The following is a 19,337-nucleotide window of genomic DNA, read 5'->3' on the forward strand; positions in this document are numbered from 1 at the left end:
TGCTGTACTAATAAAGGACCCTCTTAGGTCATTGGCATCCTCCAGTTGCTGATGATGAGGATCCTAAGAAGAGCCACTTAGCACAAAGGACTAGTATCAGAAGGCATAAGGAAAGCACTCAAGATGGGAGCTTGCATCTTCCATGCATTAGAGACCACACAGAACTAGCTGTCATTCAGCAGGTGGGTCGCTGGAAGGCCACAGGGATATTTATATCAATATGCATGCCTGATGCCAAGGTAAAGCTGCCATAAACCTCACAGCTGCTTCTGACTGTCCCAATTACAAAATCACAAAAGGTCCCAATTAAATAATTCTTTCATCTTTATTTAGCCCAAACTCATACAATATATATTTTGATCACAAAACTCATCTTAATTAGGTTTTATTTTGCTTTTGAATGCATTCTTCCATTCACTTGTATATGCACCAACAGTTTCAGAATGTGTTGGTATATTCCCAAAGTAGCTGGGTACACACTTATAACACACCTTCTGGGTCTGAGTTAACTGATGTTTCTAATCCATCCTAAAATGACTTCCATACCCATATATTCCATAATCCCACAGCAAACCCTATAGTCTGGCTTAAACAGCAGACAGCTTAAGCCAAGTCATTTGGGCTCTTGATTCCTCAATCATAATTCAGGCTAAGAGTTACTCACGCCCAGTCACTGGACTTCTCTACGAGAGAAAGCAAGCATTTTCACCTCAAGCAGAGCGCCAAGATGACTTCATTATATGATGTATGGAGCTATAGCTCCATACGGTGAAGGTTTTATCGAGACGGAGGAGAGGATGCTTTAACACAAATCCTTCTAAGCCTTCCTACACTGTATTGTAGTGCCAGACACGCGGCATGGCCAGAAATCCCAGCAGAAACAATCAACACAGAAGCAATAGTGAGAAACAACCAGAGAGCACACAGATTTTTAAAGGATTTTTATACTATATTAAAAAAAACACACAAAATAAAAAAGGGATCCATCAACATATATTTTAGAAGTCCATCCAAGAGTTCAGTGTCCAACAGCCATGGAGGCTGACGCCTGTGTCATTGCTCAGTCTGCAGCTCTTTTAAGGATCAAGGAGGTGACGTTAAGTTACAATCAAACTTGTTCTGCTAGATCCAAAACCCTGAATTTATCCAAATTGTAGAAACATGCTTTAACCACCCGTCCACCAAAATACCTCCCATTCAGGTCAACAACAGCTGAAAGGCAAACAAAATGACAATCAGTTAATACAGGAATCTTAAAAGACATCGAAACAAATAGTATCTTTAATAAATTTGTGAATAGTACAACAAACCTTTAATTGCTGATTCGACCCTCTCAAATTCTAGAAATATCCGTACTGCCTCATCATCAGGGGCACCAGGAATCTAGAATGGAAAGAAATGCAGGAGTAAAGTTAGTCTGTGCACACACTCTAATTTCAATTATGAATATGTACATATATTCATGCACACAAACACGACAGAAGTGGTCAGCCATCAAGGAAACAAACTGCTAATATTAAAATCTGTACTAATTTTTTTGAGGGTATGTGAAGGACTGGGAACACATACCTAAGCTAAGTAATACAGTCTGACTTTTTGGAGGAAGCTGTCCACTAGCATGTAATCAAGTCTTATACAGTCAGCAGACAGCAGGGAGCAGCAGCAGCGGCGGCAGTGAAAGCTATGGACACACATAGGTCTGTCCTTTCACTAGCTTTGTTTAGGGGTCCAAGCTTTCCACAATATGGCTTCATGTCAAGTATGTAAGCACGAGTCCAAGCAAGTCCCAGAATCCTCATCCAGCCACAGCCCCTTCCTTTGCACTCCCCACACTCTATTCAAAGTCTGGCTCACACGGGACAGTAATAAAGCCTCCTCCATTGCTTAGGCTGATGCAGTTTTCAAGATCTATACTCAGAGCCACTATTTTGTATTTCCTGGTTATTTGTTATGTGTTGTCTCTTCATCTAAACATATCATTGAAATCACAACATATGTCTGGTAACTTAAATGTTCTCAGTACAGAATGGGCTCCATGAGAGGCAGTAAATATTTGCAAAATGATGTAATAAAACATATTATTATATATTTTTATTTAAACATATTATACACTTTTATTTACTATAATATATATATACTATATACTATAGTTAATAAAATCTACTTTTGTTTCTACATTGAAAACTAACACATAGCTGGGAGTGGTGATGCATGCCTTTAGTTCTGGCATTTAGGAGGCAGAGGCAGTAAATCTCTATGAGCTCAAGGTCAGCTTGCCTACACAGGGAGACCTGTCTTAAAAACAAACAAGCAAAACCCACCTAGCATTAGGAGAAGTCTAACTGATATGCACTGCCTTTTATAGGGAGAATTAACAAACCGATGCACTTATAGAGGGGATTTATAACCCAATTACAAATTATATCAAGAGAAAATTTTCCCACCTCAAATATCACACATTTCCCAACTTTGCCATATTTTTCACATTCTTCTTTTGTTTCAACTTCCAAGTCTTCATCGACCTCTCCTGCACCGACCATGTTCTATATACAGAGAGACAAATACAAGCATAATTTACAAACATCTATGGGTTTCAGAAACAACACTTTCTTTCATAAAGACAACTCCCCTTTCCCTGTTTTCTCCCTTCAACCCTGCCACAACTAGAACCTTGCACACACTGGGAAGTGCTCCAACACTGAGCCCCATCCTAGATGTGGAATGTGCTCTAATCCCAAAAGACAGCATGGAAAAGTCTGCGTCTAAAGTACTAAGGCTGGCATTTCTGTAAGCAGACAGGAAGCCTTGAAAAGTGTTACAAAAGTGTCTGTGTACTGAAGACCTAAGAGGATGTTTCCAAAAATTCTAACCATTTTAACTCATTAGTCACTGCAGTCTCCAGTCTCAAAGTAACACTTTATGGGGAGGGTAACTTAACACCCACCTGTAAGGATCTACCCAATGGGATTATTTGCAAAACATCAATTTCAGTAATCTTTTTAAAAAATTTTATTGTTTTATTTTATTATTTTTTTTCATGCATGGTACTTTTTGATGCATGGGTATTTTGCTTGAATGTAAGTCTATGTACCATTTTAGTGCCTGGTGCCCCCAAGAGACCAGAAGAGGGAAGACCAGGAAGTGGATTTACAGACAGCTGTAGACCACCATGTGGGTGCTGGGAACAAACTCCGGTCCTCTGGAAGAGCAGCCCATGCTCTTAACCACTGAGCCATGCTTTCAGTATTTATAGGACACCAGTGGGACTTTGTGAAAGCCTATAAAGACAGGTAGATGGGTGAAAGAATCAAGGGACAGGTTTTACTTCTTACCCTTAGCAAGACCACTTTAGTAGGGCACTTAAGAATTTCAGTTAATGGATTTGAATCCGACTTCTTGGATGCATCTGTATCAAAACACGAGACACTATGACTGTTAGTTTTAATTGTCCTAATTAAATCTAGACATAAAAATATCTAGACATAACTAAACCTAAAGATCTAGAAAGGCCTCTGAGGATGTCTGTGAGACAGTATCTTAGTGACACTCATTTTAGCGGGAGGACCCCTGCAGTTTGGGGGCCTGGAACATACAAGGATGGGAACTAGGTAGTATGAATTCATTCATTACTTTCCGTTCCTAACTACATGTTATGTGACTAGCTGCTTCAAGTTCCTGGTGCCCTGACTGCCTCTCAGTAATGGATTTTAACCTGGACTTGGATTGAGCAAAAAAAAACCACTTCCTCTCATGAGTTGCTTTTGTCAGTTTGTTTTTTTTTAACCACAGCAACAGGAAATGAACTAAGACTAATTCAATTACAGTGCCAATTTCATCACTTGTACTGTCTACAAAAGCATCTATGCAACCAGTCCCTGCAGTAAAAACACGTTCTTCTTCGGTACATGCATTTATGGTATTTTCTGAAAGTTTCTAGCTTCTATTACTACCTACCACCTTTCACTCATTTCATTTCCTGAAGAGCACAGTTTATAATACTTGCTAATAACTGCTGTCTTGGAGTAACAGTTTAGGTAGCTGGCCCAGACAATTAACTATCTAGCTACTAGCTAAGTTGACTTTAGATACTATTGTACATTGGGATCACCTTTTTTTCAATGTAGCTGTTAGCACTGAAGCAACTGGCTGCTGCTGAGGCTGTGCACCAACAGGACTGCCAGTCGAGCTGTCACCATATTTGAGGAAAGGGGATTCAGATGAGCCTACTCTAGGCCTCACCAAATGAATCGTCAGTAGGTTAGCCAAAACCCCAGCTATACGAAAGCCAAAATACCTGAGACCCACTGAAGATGTGGAGAAAGCAAACACAATCACTAAGTATTTTATTAAGCTATAATGATTCTTTGCCTAATCAAAGCAGCTGGGAAATTTTGCTTCCACAAGCATATTTCATCTGTCTGGGCTTCATAAGATAGAAGTGGAAACCATGTCATAACTAGAAGTTGCTGCTTCCCAAGGGAGGATGCACCTTCCCTCTGGAATGAAGGACCAACAATGCTCCGTGAACTTACCCTGAGACTCGCCCTTCTCTGTCGCATCACCCACAATGATCTTGCCCCCACGCTTGCTGGTCTTCTCCACGGACAATGCAGTGCTCAGCCCTTGCTCATGTTTCCCTAGTCCCTGACCTTCCCGGAAGCCATACTTCTGCATGATTTTATGAGCCACTGTGCCACTGTGAGAAAAGAAAAAGGACCCTTAAAACAGATGCCATTGATACCAGAACACATTGACCTATAGCAGCAAAGAAAAACCCTTTCCAGGGGTTAAGGGCACTAATGGAACTGGATTCTTGGTCTGCGCTTTCAGCAAGAGGGCAGCAATTCACTTCTGGTGTCCAAAGGTTTCCAGGGTGTCCCCACTGGCACCATCTGCTTGGCTTTGGATCATGAAGCCAGGCCTCCATAAGGTCTGTACCTGCGTATGTTCTGCAACCCCTTTCAGAGTTCCTCTTAAACAAACTATTTCCAGGGCAAAGCAACCCACTACACAGGCCAGACTACACTATACTGGAGCTTTCTTAAGTACAAGTTAAAAATCCAATTCTTGTTTAAATGAAACTCAAAGTGACAATTTTTATGGTGAGCAGGAAGAACAAGACCCAGAAGCACGTCTCTGCCCTCTTCCCCTCCAGTGCAGCGCTGTCACTGACACACCATGTCCTCTAGACAGTGTGCTGGAACTGTGCTGACATTTGCACTGTTAAATGCACTTCCATTATTTGAAAAGTCCTCCTGCTGTTCACAAGGCCAGCTGTCTACTCCAGCTCTTTCTTCAGAACCTCCTGAGCATCCTCAGAACCTACACTGCAAGCAGCAACTGTTTAACAGCAGTGAACAAAAAAAATTGAGGGCAATGCCACCTGAGCAGTCTTTTATAGATAGTATCAATCACAAATAAAATATAGTGGCCCCACACTCCTGCAATCCTAATGTCAGCACTCCAGGGACTGAGGCAGGTAGCAAAAGAATAGTGAGTTTGAGGCCAACCTGGGCTATGAGGAGATACTACTCTAGAACGAACAAACAAAATCCACTAGTCTCACTCAAATGTCAATCTTAAAGTGGATTTTTTTTCCATACTATGACAAATAGTAGTTAGAATGACAAAAGGTGTTTTTTGTTCTGAGGGGAAGGGTTAGGGACAGAGCCCAGGGCTAGTGCACAGCAGACAAACCTTTCACCACTGAGCTGCATCTCCAGCCTCAACAGTTTCTTAAAACCAAAGGTTTAAGACCACAATCTAAGGCAAATGACCCATTTCTTCAGGAAAACCCAGTGCCCCTGACCCTTTGGAGATAACACGAACCCTTTCTAATTCCTGAGCTATATTTTATTTAGATGTTATGAGAAATGATGTAATTATCAGAAACTTCTCCTACATAGCAAAATGTGTTTAAATCATCCATGACTTATACACAAGTATTTCTCTAGAAATCCAAGTGGTTTTATTTTCAAATGAGTTCCACCTATGGAAAAAACAGCAAACACTTCACATTGTATCTCAGTCTCACTGTGTAGTCCAGGCTAGCCCGCAACTCAGACTCCTTTTGCCTCCATCTTCAAGGTGCTGGGATTGTAGGACTGAGCCACACCTCAAACCTGAGTCTTAAGCCACGTCAGCATTCTCTCAGCTAGATAGGACACTAGGCACTTACCCCATGTTAGCAAGGAAGGAGTTGCTGGGTCCTGTTGGAGATCTTGGTCTATCCGGCTCCTCATACACTGGGGGAGGAATAGCAGCTTTGGAAGACTGTGATCGAGGTCTTGAGTCCTCTTCGTAAGGAAAATCTCGGGGTACTGTTGAAGAAAAGTAAAGCAGGCTCAGCACAGTTCTTCAGAAAACCCCAGAAGCTTCACTAGCTTTCACTCTCACTCTTGGACTGACCTAACCTACATTTTTATTATGTTCTTTCTTTCCTAAAGAACACCGTCCCCATCTCTGCAGTGCTCACAGCCACAGGACTTGTTCTGAGATTAGTTTTTAAGTCTCTCATCTCTGACCTGTGTATGCCTGAGTGTACGTTTGGACAGGTGGTTGATGCTGGAAACGTACCCACAGCCTCTGGGAAGTGTACATACTTTCCATAGGTGAGGCATCCACCATCCCCACTCCCAGCACTTTAACAATGAAATAATAAAAGTTATAAAATTAGCATTCAGAACAGTGGGCTACATTATTAATACACATGTACTCTGCTATCCTTCTGTTCCTATAAAACTTTTGGTTTATAAGATCTGTGCAGCTTTTAACAAAGCAGAAGTGGAAGAGCATTCTTAGTTCTACTGGTCATATCCTCCCCGCATCCTTTTTTTACATCTTTCTGAAATGCTCTTCACCTGTTAAGGCACTCACTTAAATGACAACTCCTGCTTGACTGTAAGATTTCTGCGTGCTCCACGGAGATGCAGTGTTACTCTCCAGCATCCCATAGCATAAGCATACCTGCTCTAGATGCTAACTTAGCCAGCTGCACAAACCACTAAAAACCATCTTTGAAGTCAGGACCATGTTAATCTACTTGTGTATTAGCGTCAACAGGAAGCTTTAAAGGCATCAGATCTGTGGACCCCGCTTGCAGAAATTGGGTTACTGTTTGTCAGATGTTTTGTTTGTACAATATATATTTAATCATATTCCTAAACTATCTTCCTTAAAACGTAACAAGTAGTATAATGCAGACTAAAGAACACTGGGGCTGAGATGGTGGCACAATGGTTAACAGCACTGACTTATCCCACACGGGTCCAGGTTCAAGTTCCCAGCACCAGATGGTGGCTTTTAATTTTATTTTTGTTTTAGGTGTATGAGTGTTTCGCTGCATGTATCCCCATGTACCATGTGCTTGCACGTCTGGTGCCTATGAAGGACAGAAGAAGGTGTCAGATTCCCTAGAACTGGAGTGACAGAGGGCTATGTGAGTGCTAGGAATTGAACCTGGGTCCTCTGGAAGGGTGGACAGTGCTCTTAACCGCTGAGCCATCTCTACAGGCCCAGTCATTTGTGTTTAGTAAGCTTAGGCATGGCTCTGCACAGAGCACAGGACAAAGCCCAATCATAACTTCCAGGTTTTAAAGAGCTCCGGAGGAGAACGGACAGTGGCTGGCGTATTTAGTGATATAAGTAGACAGATGCTGCTCAGTCACGCTCAGTTACAAAAACCTTTTGCCTATTTGAGATATTAGATAGGCAAACACTCATACACATAAAATTAGAAAAAAATAATAAATGTTTTCAAAAGATTACTGATGGCTTTTAGTTTTGTTTTATTCACTTTATTTTTGTTTTATGTGTATAAGAGCTCTCTCTGACATAAGCTAGCTTAAATAAAAAAAAAAAAAATCACTGGACAGCACAGGCTCTGCTTGAATTTGAGTACTTCCTGTTCGTGGCCTTCATGCTACTATAGTAGTCAAGGGGCAAGAGCTACTATTTACTATTGTTTTTATTTACTTCAAATGAACCCATCACAAACATGAAACCTTGATAATAACAATAAAAATGAAGTTATTTTCTTGTATGAAAATCTTAATCCCAGCACTCAGGAGGCAGAGGCAGGCAGATTTCTAAATTCAACACCAGCTTGGTACACAAACTAAGTTCCAGGGCAGATAGGACGATACAGAGAAACCCTGTCTTGAACCTTACCCTGCAAAGGATAAAACAAAACAAAAATCCACCACCATTAACAAAACCCAAATCGACTCTATTTCTGAGTCTGGTATTAAAAAGTCCCAAGTGTGGGGTGGGGCATGGTGGTACATACAGTCCCAGCATCCAGAAGGCAGAGTTCACATCCGGGCCAGCCAGCACTACACAGTAGTGACTGTTGCAAAATGAACAGAACAAAGCAAAGTATCCCAGGTGTAGCAAACAGGAAGGGCCACTGTGACTTCAGGGGTGAGACCCAGGCTATTCTGCTCTAAACTCAGGAAACTAGAGATTCAAGCTTAGAATCTTCATGTCCATAATACCAGTGTGAGAATAAGATAACAGAAGAGATGTACTTACACTCTTTGTCTTTCTCTACAAGAGAAGTTGGTGGGGCGATGGCAGCTCCTCCCATACCTGTGAAGATACAAGGAACAAATTAGCACACCAATTGTGTAGTTAAGATTTTATTCTGGCTTCAGAAACCTTGGAAAATAATTACAGCTTCCAGTTTCCAATTGAGAAAACAATCCAAGAATGAATCTGAAGAAATGGAATAAATCCGGTTCCCTGTGATGCCAAAGCCACTGCCCCACCAATCACGTTTGACACCTCTTGGGAGTATGAGTCCCAGCTCTTAGAAAGATATTAGGCAATGCCGCCATCTCTGCCATGTCTGCTGGCCAGAAAATGCAGACATAAACTGAAAGACAAGACAACTAGGATGTCGTGAACAGACTGTAAGGAATTCTTCATTATGTGAATCCCAAAACACAGTGTCCAGGCCAGACATCCATTAGTACTCCAGGAGGTCACAGAGGGCTGTGACTTCCAGCACCAGGAGACTCTGTCTCAAGTGTCCCACCCAAATGTATTGTGACTTCACCAGTGGAATAGTATGATAAATTGAAATTGGTTATAAAACCATGCTGTATCAGCCCAAAATTTTCACAAAAGAAATTAAAGCCAGTAGAGATACATTATGATGAACAGACTAGATGACATGCATTAACAAGAAATACAAACCCAAAGAAAACCTATTTATTTAAGTATATAAGCACACTGCAGCATTTACAGTGCTAAGATTATACAGGTACACGTCACTGTGCCCACTGATGAGTCGAATTTACAGATTAAGCATAGTAAGAGAATGACAACAACCAGTAACAATTAGATCAACAACTAATAAAAAGTCTGCAAATGTGGCTCCTCTCAGAATATCCTACTGAATAATTCCACATTTTCCGAATATCCTACTGAAAAATTCCATATTTTCAGACATATTTCAGACTTCAGTAGAATACGAGAAACTAAAGCTTTGAAAAGTTTAAAGCCATTGAGAAAAGGTGGATTAATGTATATATCACAGGTAGAATGCTGCTGGTTCTCTGTCAGTTCCAAGTTCAAACACAAAGCTTCTCACTGAAGTTGCATGCTTCTTATTATTTAAGGAAGGAAATATTCTTTCTTTTTTAAATTTATTCTATTTATGTGAGTACACTGTAGCTGTCTTCAGACACACCAGAAGAGGGCATCAGATCCCATTACAGATGGTTGTGAGCCACCCTGTGGTTGCTGGGAATTGAACGCGGGACTTCTGAAAGAGCAGTCAGTGCTCTTAACTACTGAGTCATCTCTCCAACCCCAAGGAGAAAATTTTCTTAACGTATAGAAGCATGTCTTACAAAAAAGATAGCAATCACTTTATGGGCTGAGAAGATGAGGCTTAAAAGCATTCAACACAGAAAAATTGTTAATTGAAATCAAATAGTGACAGATATCATGCATCAAGTATACAATACTACCAGACACATTGTGCATTCAATAAACATTAACATTATTCTAAGTGAGAAAAGCAATGGAACTGTGGTGGTGTACCTGTAATCTTAGCATTCAGGGAGCTGAGGCAGGAAGATGGTCCGAAGTGTAAGGTATGATTGAGTTATAATTTCAGGGCTCTATTATCTGACTATCTCAAACACCACCACTATCAACTCCATCACTAAACTGAAAAGCCAACAAGCAAAACCAAAGTACAAGTACATTTAATTCACTCATCCACCTAATCACTGATATTTTTAAATCATAAACTTGTTCTTTTCCACTTAGCAGATATTTTCAAAATTTAAATTATACCCTACAACAGGCTTTAGCATATATCTGGAGAGACTATTACTGTCATAAAACACAGTTACACATACAGAAATTACCAAGTATCATGACATATAATCTTTAGGTTTTGCGTTCGAGACAACAAATTACAATAATGGCTTCAGGCAAATAAAAACCAAGGGTTAAGACCAAAGTGGGCCTATAATATCCAGAATGTACCATGTCCCTGAGACTCACACTGCAAGCTAACAGACTGTACTCAGAACTATGAAGGTCTGAGATGCTCAGGCAGTGCCTGTTTGATAGTAGACAGCTAAGTAAAGTCCCAGCAAGCACACCACCATAAAGCCAAAAGATTATTTTGTTCTTTTAAGTGTCATTAGCTACTAATTGCTGCTAAGAATGTATTTTAAACACATTCTCCCAAAACTGTAGGTAGACAGGCTGGTCCAAAGTCCTCAGTGCAGACTGTGATATCCCTGTTCTCAGGCAGCAGATGAACATGAAAAAAATCTGATGGATGCTCATATGCAGCCGAGTTAGTGGTAAATGTGCTCTGGATGTGGCGTCTCCCTCTCCACCCACGGCTGGCCAGAAATGCCCTGGGTTTGAGAAGAGGCAAAAGATGATCAGGCCTCCAGTAAGAAAAAGGGCAGAAGCAGAACTAATGCTGTTTTAAAAGTGGATGGCAGATGTGTGCTGTGTTATAAAGTTTGGAGAGGAGAACATTGTAAACTGCATAAACCAAAGCTGCTACAGAATGTGGACTGGTGAGACTTTAGAGCACTGGCCAAACCCCTCAACTACCCACACCAGTGTGAAATAACCATGTTCAAAGGGAAGGGAAAGCAAAGGTGAGCTCGTCTGCGCTAACGCCTTACTTCTTTTCCTCCGCTCTCGCTCATAGTCTTCATCCTCATCAGAATCTGGGTCTGGTCGTCTTGAAAACCCACTAGCTTCATGTCTGTCTTTACGCCTCCTGAAATGAAAGTAACAAATGGGCATCACAGATGAGTTAGTATAGAACATAAAGCTTAAATGTCATTGTGACTTCCTCTTGGCAAAACAAGACAAACAAACCCAAAGGAAAAAGAAAAATGTTCTTTGAGCATGAATTGTTAATTTTTATATAGATTCTGAGAATTAATATAATAAAAAAATTTTTAAAAGAGAAAAAAGAACAACTTTAACAGATACATGGGTATAATTCATAGGAAAAAACCGTTGACATCTAACTTTTGATATTATAGCATCTGTTTTCAAGAACTGGGAGGGAAGAGGGAGAAAAACCTACAGTCAGAATCTAATACATGAAAGAATAAATTAAGCAAAAAAATTAGAAATAAGTCCTGAGCTGGAGAGATGGCTCAGAGGCTAAGAGCACTGAACTCAGCAGAGGTCCTGAGTTCAATTCCCAGCAACCACATGGTGGCTCACAACCATCTGTAATAGGATGTCTTTTTCTGGTGTGTCTGTAGACAGCAACAATGTACTCACATACATAAAATAAATAATAAATAAATCTTAAGTAAAAGAGGAAATAAGTCCTATTAACTAATTTTAAATAAGTATTATAAGTACATTAAAAGTCAATTTTAAAACACATGTAATTTCACCTGGCTCAAAAATAGGAAAGGAAGCTAGGTGTGGTAGTCCACGCCTTTAATCCTAGTGTTCAGGAGGCAGAGGCAGGTGGATCTCTGCGTTTGAGGTCAGTCAGGTCTGCAGTGATTTCCAGGATAGCTAGAGCTACACAGAGAAGCCCTGTCTCAAAAAAACCAAAACCAAAATATACTAAAGGAATAGCGTTGAAATATTGTAAATGTGATTCTAGCAGCTACAAGCCCTGGAAAAAATTTCTGTTTTGAGTTTGAAATGGGGTTGGCCTTGAACACTATGTTGGTGGGATTGCAGGCACGTACCACACCTGGATACCAGTGAGTTTTTAAGTTATTTTTCTAATTCATGCAAAGTCTATACTTTAGGTTTCCAGTCTATAAATATTCCCAAGTATGTTATCAATGTGGGATGGAACCAAAACCAAGCAAACTCTTGCTGACTAAAACTGAAACCATTGTTTCAGGTCTAGAAACAATACAAAAACTCACTCATTGTAATGCACACTGACTGAATACATTTGCTCCCAAATCAAGATGAAGCTTACTTTTCTCTTTCCTCTATTTCCTTCTGTCTTTCCAGCTCCCGCTGCCTCTGCCGCTCTTCCCTCTGGCGCTTCACCACTTTCTCATAATCGTTAGGAAACATAGGGTCATATTCATCAGCTAAGGGGATCAGAACTTCCCCTGCAGAAAACCCACTGGGCACAGGGTCCTGAGGAAGTAAAAACACCTAAGTGAGTACCATTTCATCTCCTGCAGAAGCAAAGTCACAGGCTAAGGCAAGAGAGGCCATCCAGATTATCTGAGGAACCTCTATTTTCTGGTGAGTCAACAAATGCCTAGGAGGCCTCCCCTCACCAGATGGCAGCACAACCTGGCAGTTACCCAAAAGCTTACTTACAGAAATGCACGGACAAACATAGTAGCTCTTAAATGAAGTTTAAATTGTCATCTGATTGACATCTGTACAAACACACATGTGATAATGGATTATTATTTTCCAGACTTCCCTTGCTCTCTCCAGATAGTGTCTCACAGAGCCACAAACTAGACACATAGCCAAGAATGACGTGAAGAGCTCAAGTTGTCTGCGTCCCCAGAGCTGGTCCTTGCAGCACTATGCCCAATGTTTTAATGCCTTTTTCTAAAAATGAGTTCCAATGCCGCTAGAGTACAATTAGAAATAACCATATAGTTGACATGAGAAGAATTAAGTGACAGGTACCCACTGGAGGCACTCACTGAAACCATTAAAGCTGACCACATAGGGGCTGGAGACATGCATCAATAATTAAGTGCATTGCTACTCCAGAAGACTTGGGTTTCACTGCCATGACCCACATGGTGGCTCCCAACTGACCTACCTCTGTCCTAGGGATGCATCTGTACAGGCAACAGGTACACATGTAGTGCACCAACGCATGTGGGCACAACACTCACACACATAATAAATGACCACACAATCTACAGTTTGACAAGGATGGATGGACAATAACTAAAAACAAATTATAGAGCAGAAGTTATAGAAAGATATTCTAAAATTATGTAATTTTATAATGCCTGAAGGGTATATATGATTTAAAAGATATGCTTTTAATTTTTACCCATCTTTCATTCCTGATGTTTTCATACTAAACTATTTTAGGTAATAAAGGTTTTGATAGTGATAAAGTAAAACTTGAGTTGAAAATAATACTAGCTTTCAATGGCCTACTGAAGAGACCCTTGTGTGGGGCTAGAGATGGTCAAGAGGTTAAGAGTGCTTACTTCTCTATCAGAGGATGGATGGGAGCTTGATTCTCAGTAACCACACAAGGTTCACAGATGCCTAACTCCAGCCCTATGGGATCTAATGTCCTCTCTGTCCTCCATGGATGCACACACAAGGCAAGTCTTACAAAAAGAGGAATATATGTGTAAAATAAAGAAAAGTGGGAAATGCTTCACACCATAGGTGGATGCAGGCTTACCTTCAGCCCAGCTGCCACATGAGGTGGCGTGTCTATGATCTGCCGGTCATCTGAGGAACCTCCTCGCTTCAGGTCGATGACCGGAGCGAGCACTGTACTTTGCTTTGTCCTCTGGCTCTGACATCAGAAACAAGAAAAATACACCAAACTTTCAAATTAAAATTCATGCTACTTGCAACAAAGACACCTTTTCTGGTCTCTGTAACAAACCTTTGGCTAGGATAAAATCAGCTTTAAAACAGTAAAGTCTAACCCAATCAGTGTTTTGCTGTTTCCTGAGGGGTCTTATGGAATCCATGCTGGCTTCCAGTGCTCTATGTAGCTGATGATGAACTTGGACCTCTGCTCTTTTCCCTCCACATTGCTGAGTGTTGGTTGGTCAGTTTCTACACAGGGGATTTAACATAGGACTTCCTGAAAACTAGGCAAACACTCTATACCAACCGAGCAACAGCTTCATCCTTTTTTGCTTTCTCAAAAGCACAGATTTTCTCTACTTTTCTATAAAGTTTATAGTAAATGTGACCACTTTATGGCCAGCTTTAAACTTAGAGATCCACCTCTCTGTCTCCAGAGAGTGAGCCCTACCCTACTTCTTTTAGAACTGATTGCCCCAACCAAATAAAAATTACTCAGTATGTATGCATGCACGCACACACATATACTTGCATGTGCATGCATATGTATGAGAGCAGGGTCTCTCCTTCCACCATGGTTCTAGGGATCAAATTCAGATCCTCACCACCCCTGCCAGTATCCTAAACATATGTACTTTAGATTTCCCCAATCTTCAGCCCTTCTCTGACACCACCTCCATCTTTGTTCTTTTCTCTGGGACACTGTTATTACGAATGGGGTTTATTCTACATGTCTCCTTAACTTATACCTCTATATTCTGGCAGATCTAAAACCTGTTCAAATTGAGGCTAAAGCTTAGACATATCTCACAGCAAGCTGTAAACAACATCAAATTCTCAGGTTGCTAAGATGCCATTGCAGATCATGTGGACTGACAGTGATCATCAAAGTTTAACTTCTCAGTTTTACAATTTAAAGTGGTACAAACTTTCATTCTTATAGTGAAGTCTGAGCTCTCTGGACTTCAATGGTGCTTTAAGCAAGCAGCATATCATCCAGGTATAATATACAAAACCACAACATAAACCCTAACTTTCCACAGGGGTTATGACAATTGCTTATTTGCTCATTTTAAAATTTAATTTGTATTTTCAGAAGTGAAATGCAAATGAAACAAACATCTTTCAGATTCAGGTAAATTTTTCTCTACCAAATTTTTACAAGTTTGGTGAGTACTCTGAGAAATTCACTCAACAGCCCAAGAGAAACAATAGGCTCACTTCCTCATAAGAAATCAACCACACAGAGAATCCTCAAAATTCATGTCAGAAGGCTAGGAGATAATTTTTTTAAAGTAAAGTTCCATTTTGCCTGATTAAAAATCTATTTGCAATCTCAAGATATTTGCTAATAGCTGATATTAAAATATGTGCACAGCTGGGTATGGTGGTGCATACCTTTGATCCCAGCACTCAGAAATCAGAGGCAGGTAGATCTGTGAGGTTTTGAGGCCACCCTGGTCTACACAGACAGCTCAGGGCCACATACTGAGATCTTGTGTCAAAAAAACAAACAAACCAAAACCCTACAGAAACTAAAGAACAAGAAGCATTATTTCAAAGATAATGCCATGTCTGACAGACTCCAGTCTAAAGCCAGTGTCATGGCCAAGGTGAAAAGTCTGCTTTTCTTCACTCATACTCCAAAAAATAGTCCTGCTGTTTCCAAGACCAGAAGTAAAGTAACCAACTCTCCACCCGTCTTCCCATCCACTCTTATTTTCATCCATCAAGGAGGCAAAAGAGCAAGCTTAAGCCAGACTGTTCTCAGGGAACTCTGTACTTTCCCATTCTGCTCGGGCCTGCTCTTACCTACCTTGGCCTGAGTGAGAGCTGCCTTCTTCACCTGGAGCTGGGACTGCAGGAGCTTGAAGTTTTTGGACCAGCCTTCAGTTTTTGAGTCACTGGTCTCCACTCCCAGGTCATCATATAGGGACATCTTTTTGGTTTAATGCTGAAAGACAAGCAAGGGTAGAGATTAAATAATACAAAACAGAAGCAAGTTATGAAGTCTCTGTGTTAAAACAGCTGCACCATGGACCCTGCTGTCACAAAACGGTTCTTTTCAATCTATACCTAGACACTATTTTAAAAACAGTCCTCTAGAATTTTTCTTTTAAGATTGGTTGTCATGTAGCTCAGGCTGGCCTTGAACTTATCATAAAGATGAGGCTGGCTTTGTGACTCTTTCCTCTACCTCTTGAGTGCTGGGGTATGCCGCTATGTCCAGCTTAGAATTCTCAATCTAAAAGACTGTGGTGAACATACTCATGAGTGAAATCCTTCAGTTATAGAACAGATAATGAAGTAAGGCAGAAACTCTCTATTAACTATGAAGTTAATAAAGGGCATTATTAACTGTGAAGATCCAGGTGCTAGAGATGACTCAACTTCCAGAGATCTTGAATTCAATTCCCAACAACCACCTGTCATGGTGGCTCAGAACCATCTATGAGTCCTAGGAGGGCCAGGGCTGTTACAAAAAGACACTGTGTCTTAAAAATAAAATCCCTCATAGGTGTGGCCAGCCTTTAGTAAATTCCAGATGTATCCAAGCTGACAACCAAGACAACCATCACAAGTCCTCTTGTTGGCTTGATCCACAACACAATCATATACTCAGGACTTAATGATGTTTGACAGCATCATTTATTCCCCTTCATCTGTAGCTATGCCATCTGACAGTTTAAGTTTCCCATCCATATTACCAAAATACCATAGGCCAAAGCTATTAAAAGCAAACTAGAGTAATCTGTAACTTAAGCAAACGGTAGAACAGATTTCTTTACTGTTCTGAAAGACTTGTAGGATTACCTACTGGAGTGAACTGGTCCTTGTTGGAAGGATGTTGTAAAAAATTCATGCTGTGGTGGGATATGTAATAACAAATCAAGGGTCAATGAGAGCCCATATGGTAGAGGAAAATACTGTCCTGTGATTTCCACAAGTGGCTTGTCCTCGAGCCCCTATTCTTCTGCAGGAGTTCCAGACATATGCCACTCTGGGCTTGATTACTCATATTTACTAAAATCTGTTATCTCGAAATGCTTTCAGCCTATCCCAGTATAAATGTGTTCACGGGATTTGAAAGAGCCACCTGTTGCAGACAGACAGGCCTCACCTACTCTGAGAACAAGCAGAATCATCTAGGAAATTATACTTTCCAGTCTTCCATTTCAGTCCTTCCTGACTGCTCAGTGGCAGTCAGGATGATCATCCCGCTAAATCCCTCTTCATCCCTTGTCACCATCGCCTTACACTGTGGAATGCTCTACAGTGTTTCTCTGCTGCTGCCCCCCCCCCCCACCTCACTGGTGCAACCTTTCCACTTCTGCACTTGTAATAAATAAAACTCTTTTAAACTGAATAAACATCAGCTCCTCTTCCAAGTCTTTCCTCCTTGGAATTTGGTTCTTCAGATCAATCCAGGCCTGGGTTTTCAAACCTGCTTCTTAGAGATCTAACCCACCCCCCCCCCTCCCCCGGAGAAGTACCTCATTGAGCTTGGAGAACGCATTCACAGCACAAGTGGTCCAAGCAGAAACTCAAAAGCTAGCGGAGGTTCATGAACGCTAGAACTCCCTTAACCTAGGCCTGAGCATGCCGGGGGTTACAACTGTCTCTATCCAGGTGAGACAATGTTCTCAACCCTCACTTCAGGTGCTCTGGAATGAAACAAGTTTGGGGGTTTGCTTTCTTTTTTGGCCTCTTCGTTCCCGAGGCCCGACGCACTCTGGGTTGCTGGGGTCTAACGACCCCAACAACTTGGTCTGGGCATGGACCATGAAGAGAAAGGTCCCTTCTTTACTGTCAAGGGGATCGGGACAGGTGGAAGGAAGATCTAGGCGGCCCGGTGGATCATGGCAGTCTGACGGAGGCCACCGTGGAGGGCTGGGAACCCCCGGGAAGCTCGGGGTGCCGCGCCCGCATCCCCGCGCCCCTCACGGCGCGGCCTAGAGCCGCGGCCTCGCGTCCAGCGCACCCGCGAAGGCGCGCTCACCCGAGTCTCCGTTCCGGATCAGACCGCCTGCCAGGGCCGCCGTGGCGCCACTCACCCGGCCTTCCGAGACGATTGTGCCCATGGGCCACGGCGGCGGCAGCGCGGAGCCCGGCCGCCCTGCGCGGAAGCCCGCCCACCGCCGGAGCCCGCCGCAGCGCCGAGCCTCCACGGAGTCCGCAGAGTGATGCACCGCGCGGGGTAGGAGAGCGGAGGCTGCCGGGAGTGCACGTCTGCGCCTGCGTGCGACTCGCGGAAGTAAAGCTGCACGGCCCGGCTCGCACTGCACCCTGCTGACCGGAGGACTACACTGCATCTCGTCTCTGCCGGCCAAGAGATGGCGCCATTGACACAAGGTTTCCAAATTCACGTGCCTTCAAACCTTTGAGTAGGAGCCTTGAGAATCCCCTACTTGGCCCCTTATTCATTCCCAAACACTCGCTTATAAAATTAATGATGGAAATAAATCTCTGCAGGCGGGATGTTGCAGAATAGCATTGAAGAACACGCTGAGCTAGGTCTTCAGGGAAAGAATGTAAACACTATAAACCTTGCTCTCTTGGAAGAAAAATGAGGCAAACAACAAAAGAAAGGTCAGAGAGACCAGGGCTTTGTGTAAACGTGTTCTCCCCATGCCTTTAATATCCGCACTCCTGAGTTCGATTCCCAGCAACCACACGATGGTGGTTCACAACCATCTGTAATGGGATCTGGTGCCCTCTTCTGATGTGTCTGAAGACAGCATAATACCAAAACCAAAAAACAAAAACAAACAAACATACAAACAAACAAAAAATCTCCACAACCAAAAGAAAAAAAAATTCAAGCTAATAAGGCTGTATTAGTCAGGGTTCTCTATCGTCAGAGAACTTATGGATTGTCTCTCTATACTCAATTTATTGCAGTGACTTACAGCCCGTAGTCCAACTAACCCAACAATAGGCAGCTGTGAATGGGAAATTTAAGAATCTAGTAGTTGGTCAGTCCCACGAGGATAGTTGTTTGCGCTGGTCTTCTGCAGAAGTAGGTTCCAACAGATGTGTAGGCAAGTAAATGCAAGCAGGCAAAGAAGAAGAGTGAGTAAGTCTGAATCTTCCTTCTTCCAATGACCTTACGTCCTCAAGTTCCACACTTGGATCTGGAACTTGCTTTGTCGAAGGCTGGCCTTGAACTCACAGAACTGCTTGCCTCAGTCTCCTGGGATTAAAGGTGTGTACTATCTTGCCTAAGCTTTTCATAGACACTATGTCTCATGACCTCCATGGCAAGATCTGAGTCAGAAGCCTGTGTGTTCCAGCCTCAAGATCTGGATCACAGATGAGCCCTCCAT

General features: G+C 42.0%; 1 protein-coding gene across 2 annotated transcripts; it reads right to left on the bottom strand.

Annotated features, from left to right (window-relative positions):
- Positions 1-342: 342 nt before the first annotated feature.
- On the bottom strand, positions 343-18,201 carry RBM17 (RNA binding motif protein 17). Of its 2 annotated transcripts, none has more exons than XM_080917871.1 (12): positions 18,066-18,201; positions 15,827-15,964; positions 13,874-13,990; positions 12,449-12,615; positions 11,166-11,263; positions 8,533-8,589; positions 6,179-6,320; positions 4,533-4,696; positions 3,333-3,406; positions 2,445-2,543; positions 1,311-1,383; positions 343-1,212 (listed from the first exon to the last, which is right to left on the bottom strand). In XM_080917871.1, the coding sequence occupies exons 2-12, from the start codon at positions 15,947-15,949 to the stop codon at positions 1,109-1,111; spliced, it is 1,218 nt and encodes a 405-aa protein (XP_080773997.1). In that variant the 5' UTR covers positions 15,950-15,964; positions 18,066-18,201; the 3' UTR covers positions 343-1,108. The 2 variants fall into 2 exon arrangements, with proteins under 2 accessions (XP_080773997.1, XP_080773998.1); XM_080917872.1 differs by having other exon boundaries at positions 18,011-18,196.
- Positions 18,202-19,337: the final 1,136 nt, after the last annotated feature.

This window comes from Micromys minutus (assembly GCF_963924665.1).
Source record: "Micromys minutus genome assembly, chromosome: 6".
NCBI classification, from domain to species: domain Eukaryota; kingdom Metazoa; phylum Chordata; class Mammalia; order Rodentia; family Muridae; genus Micromys; species Micromys minutus.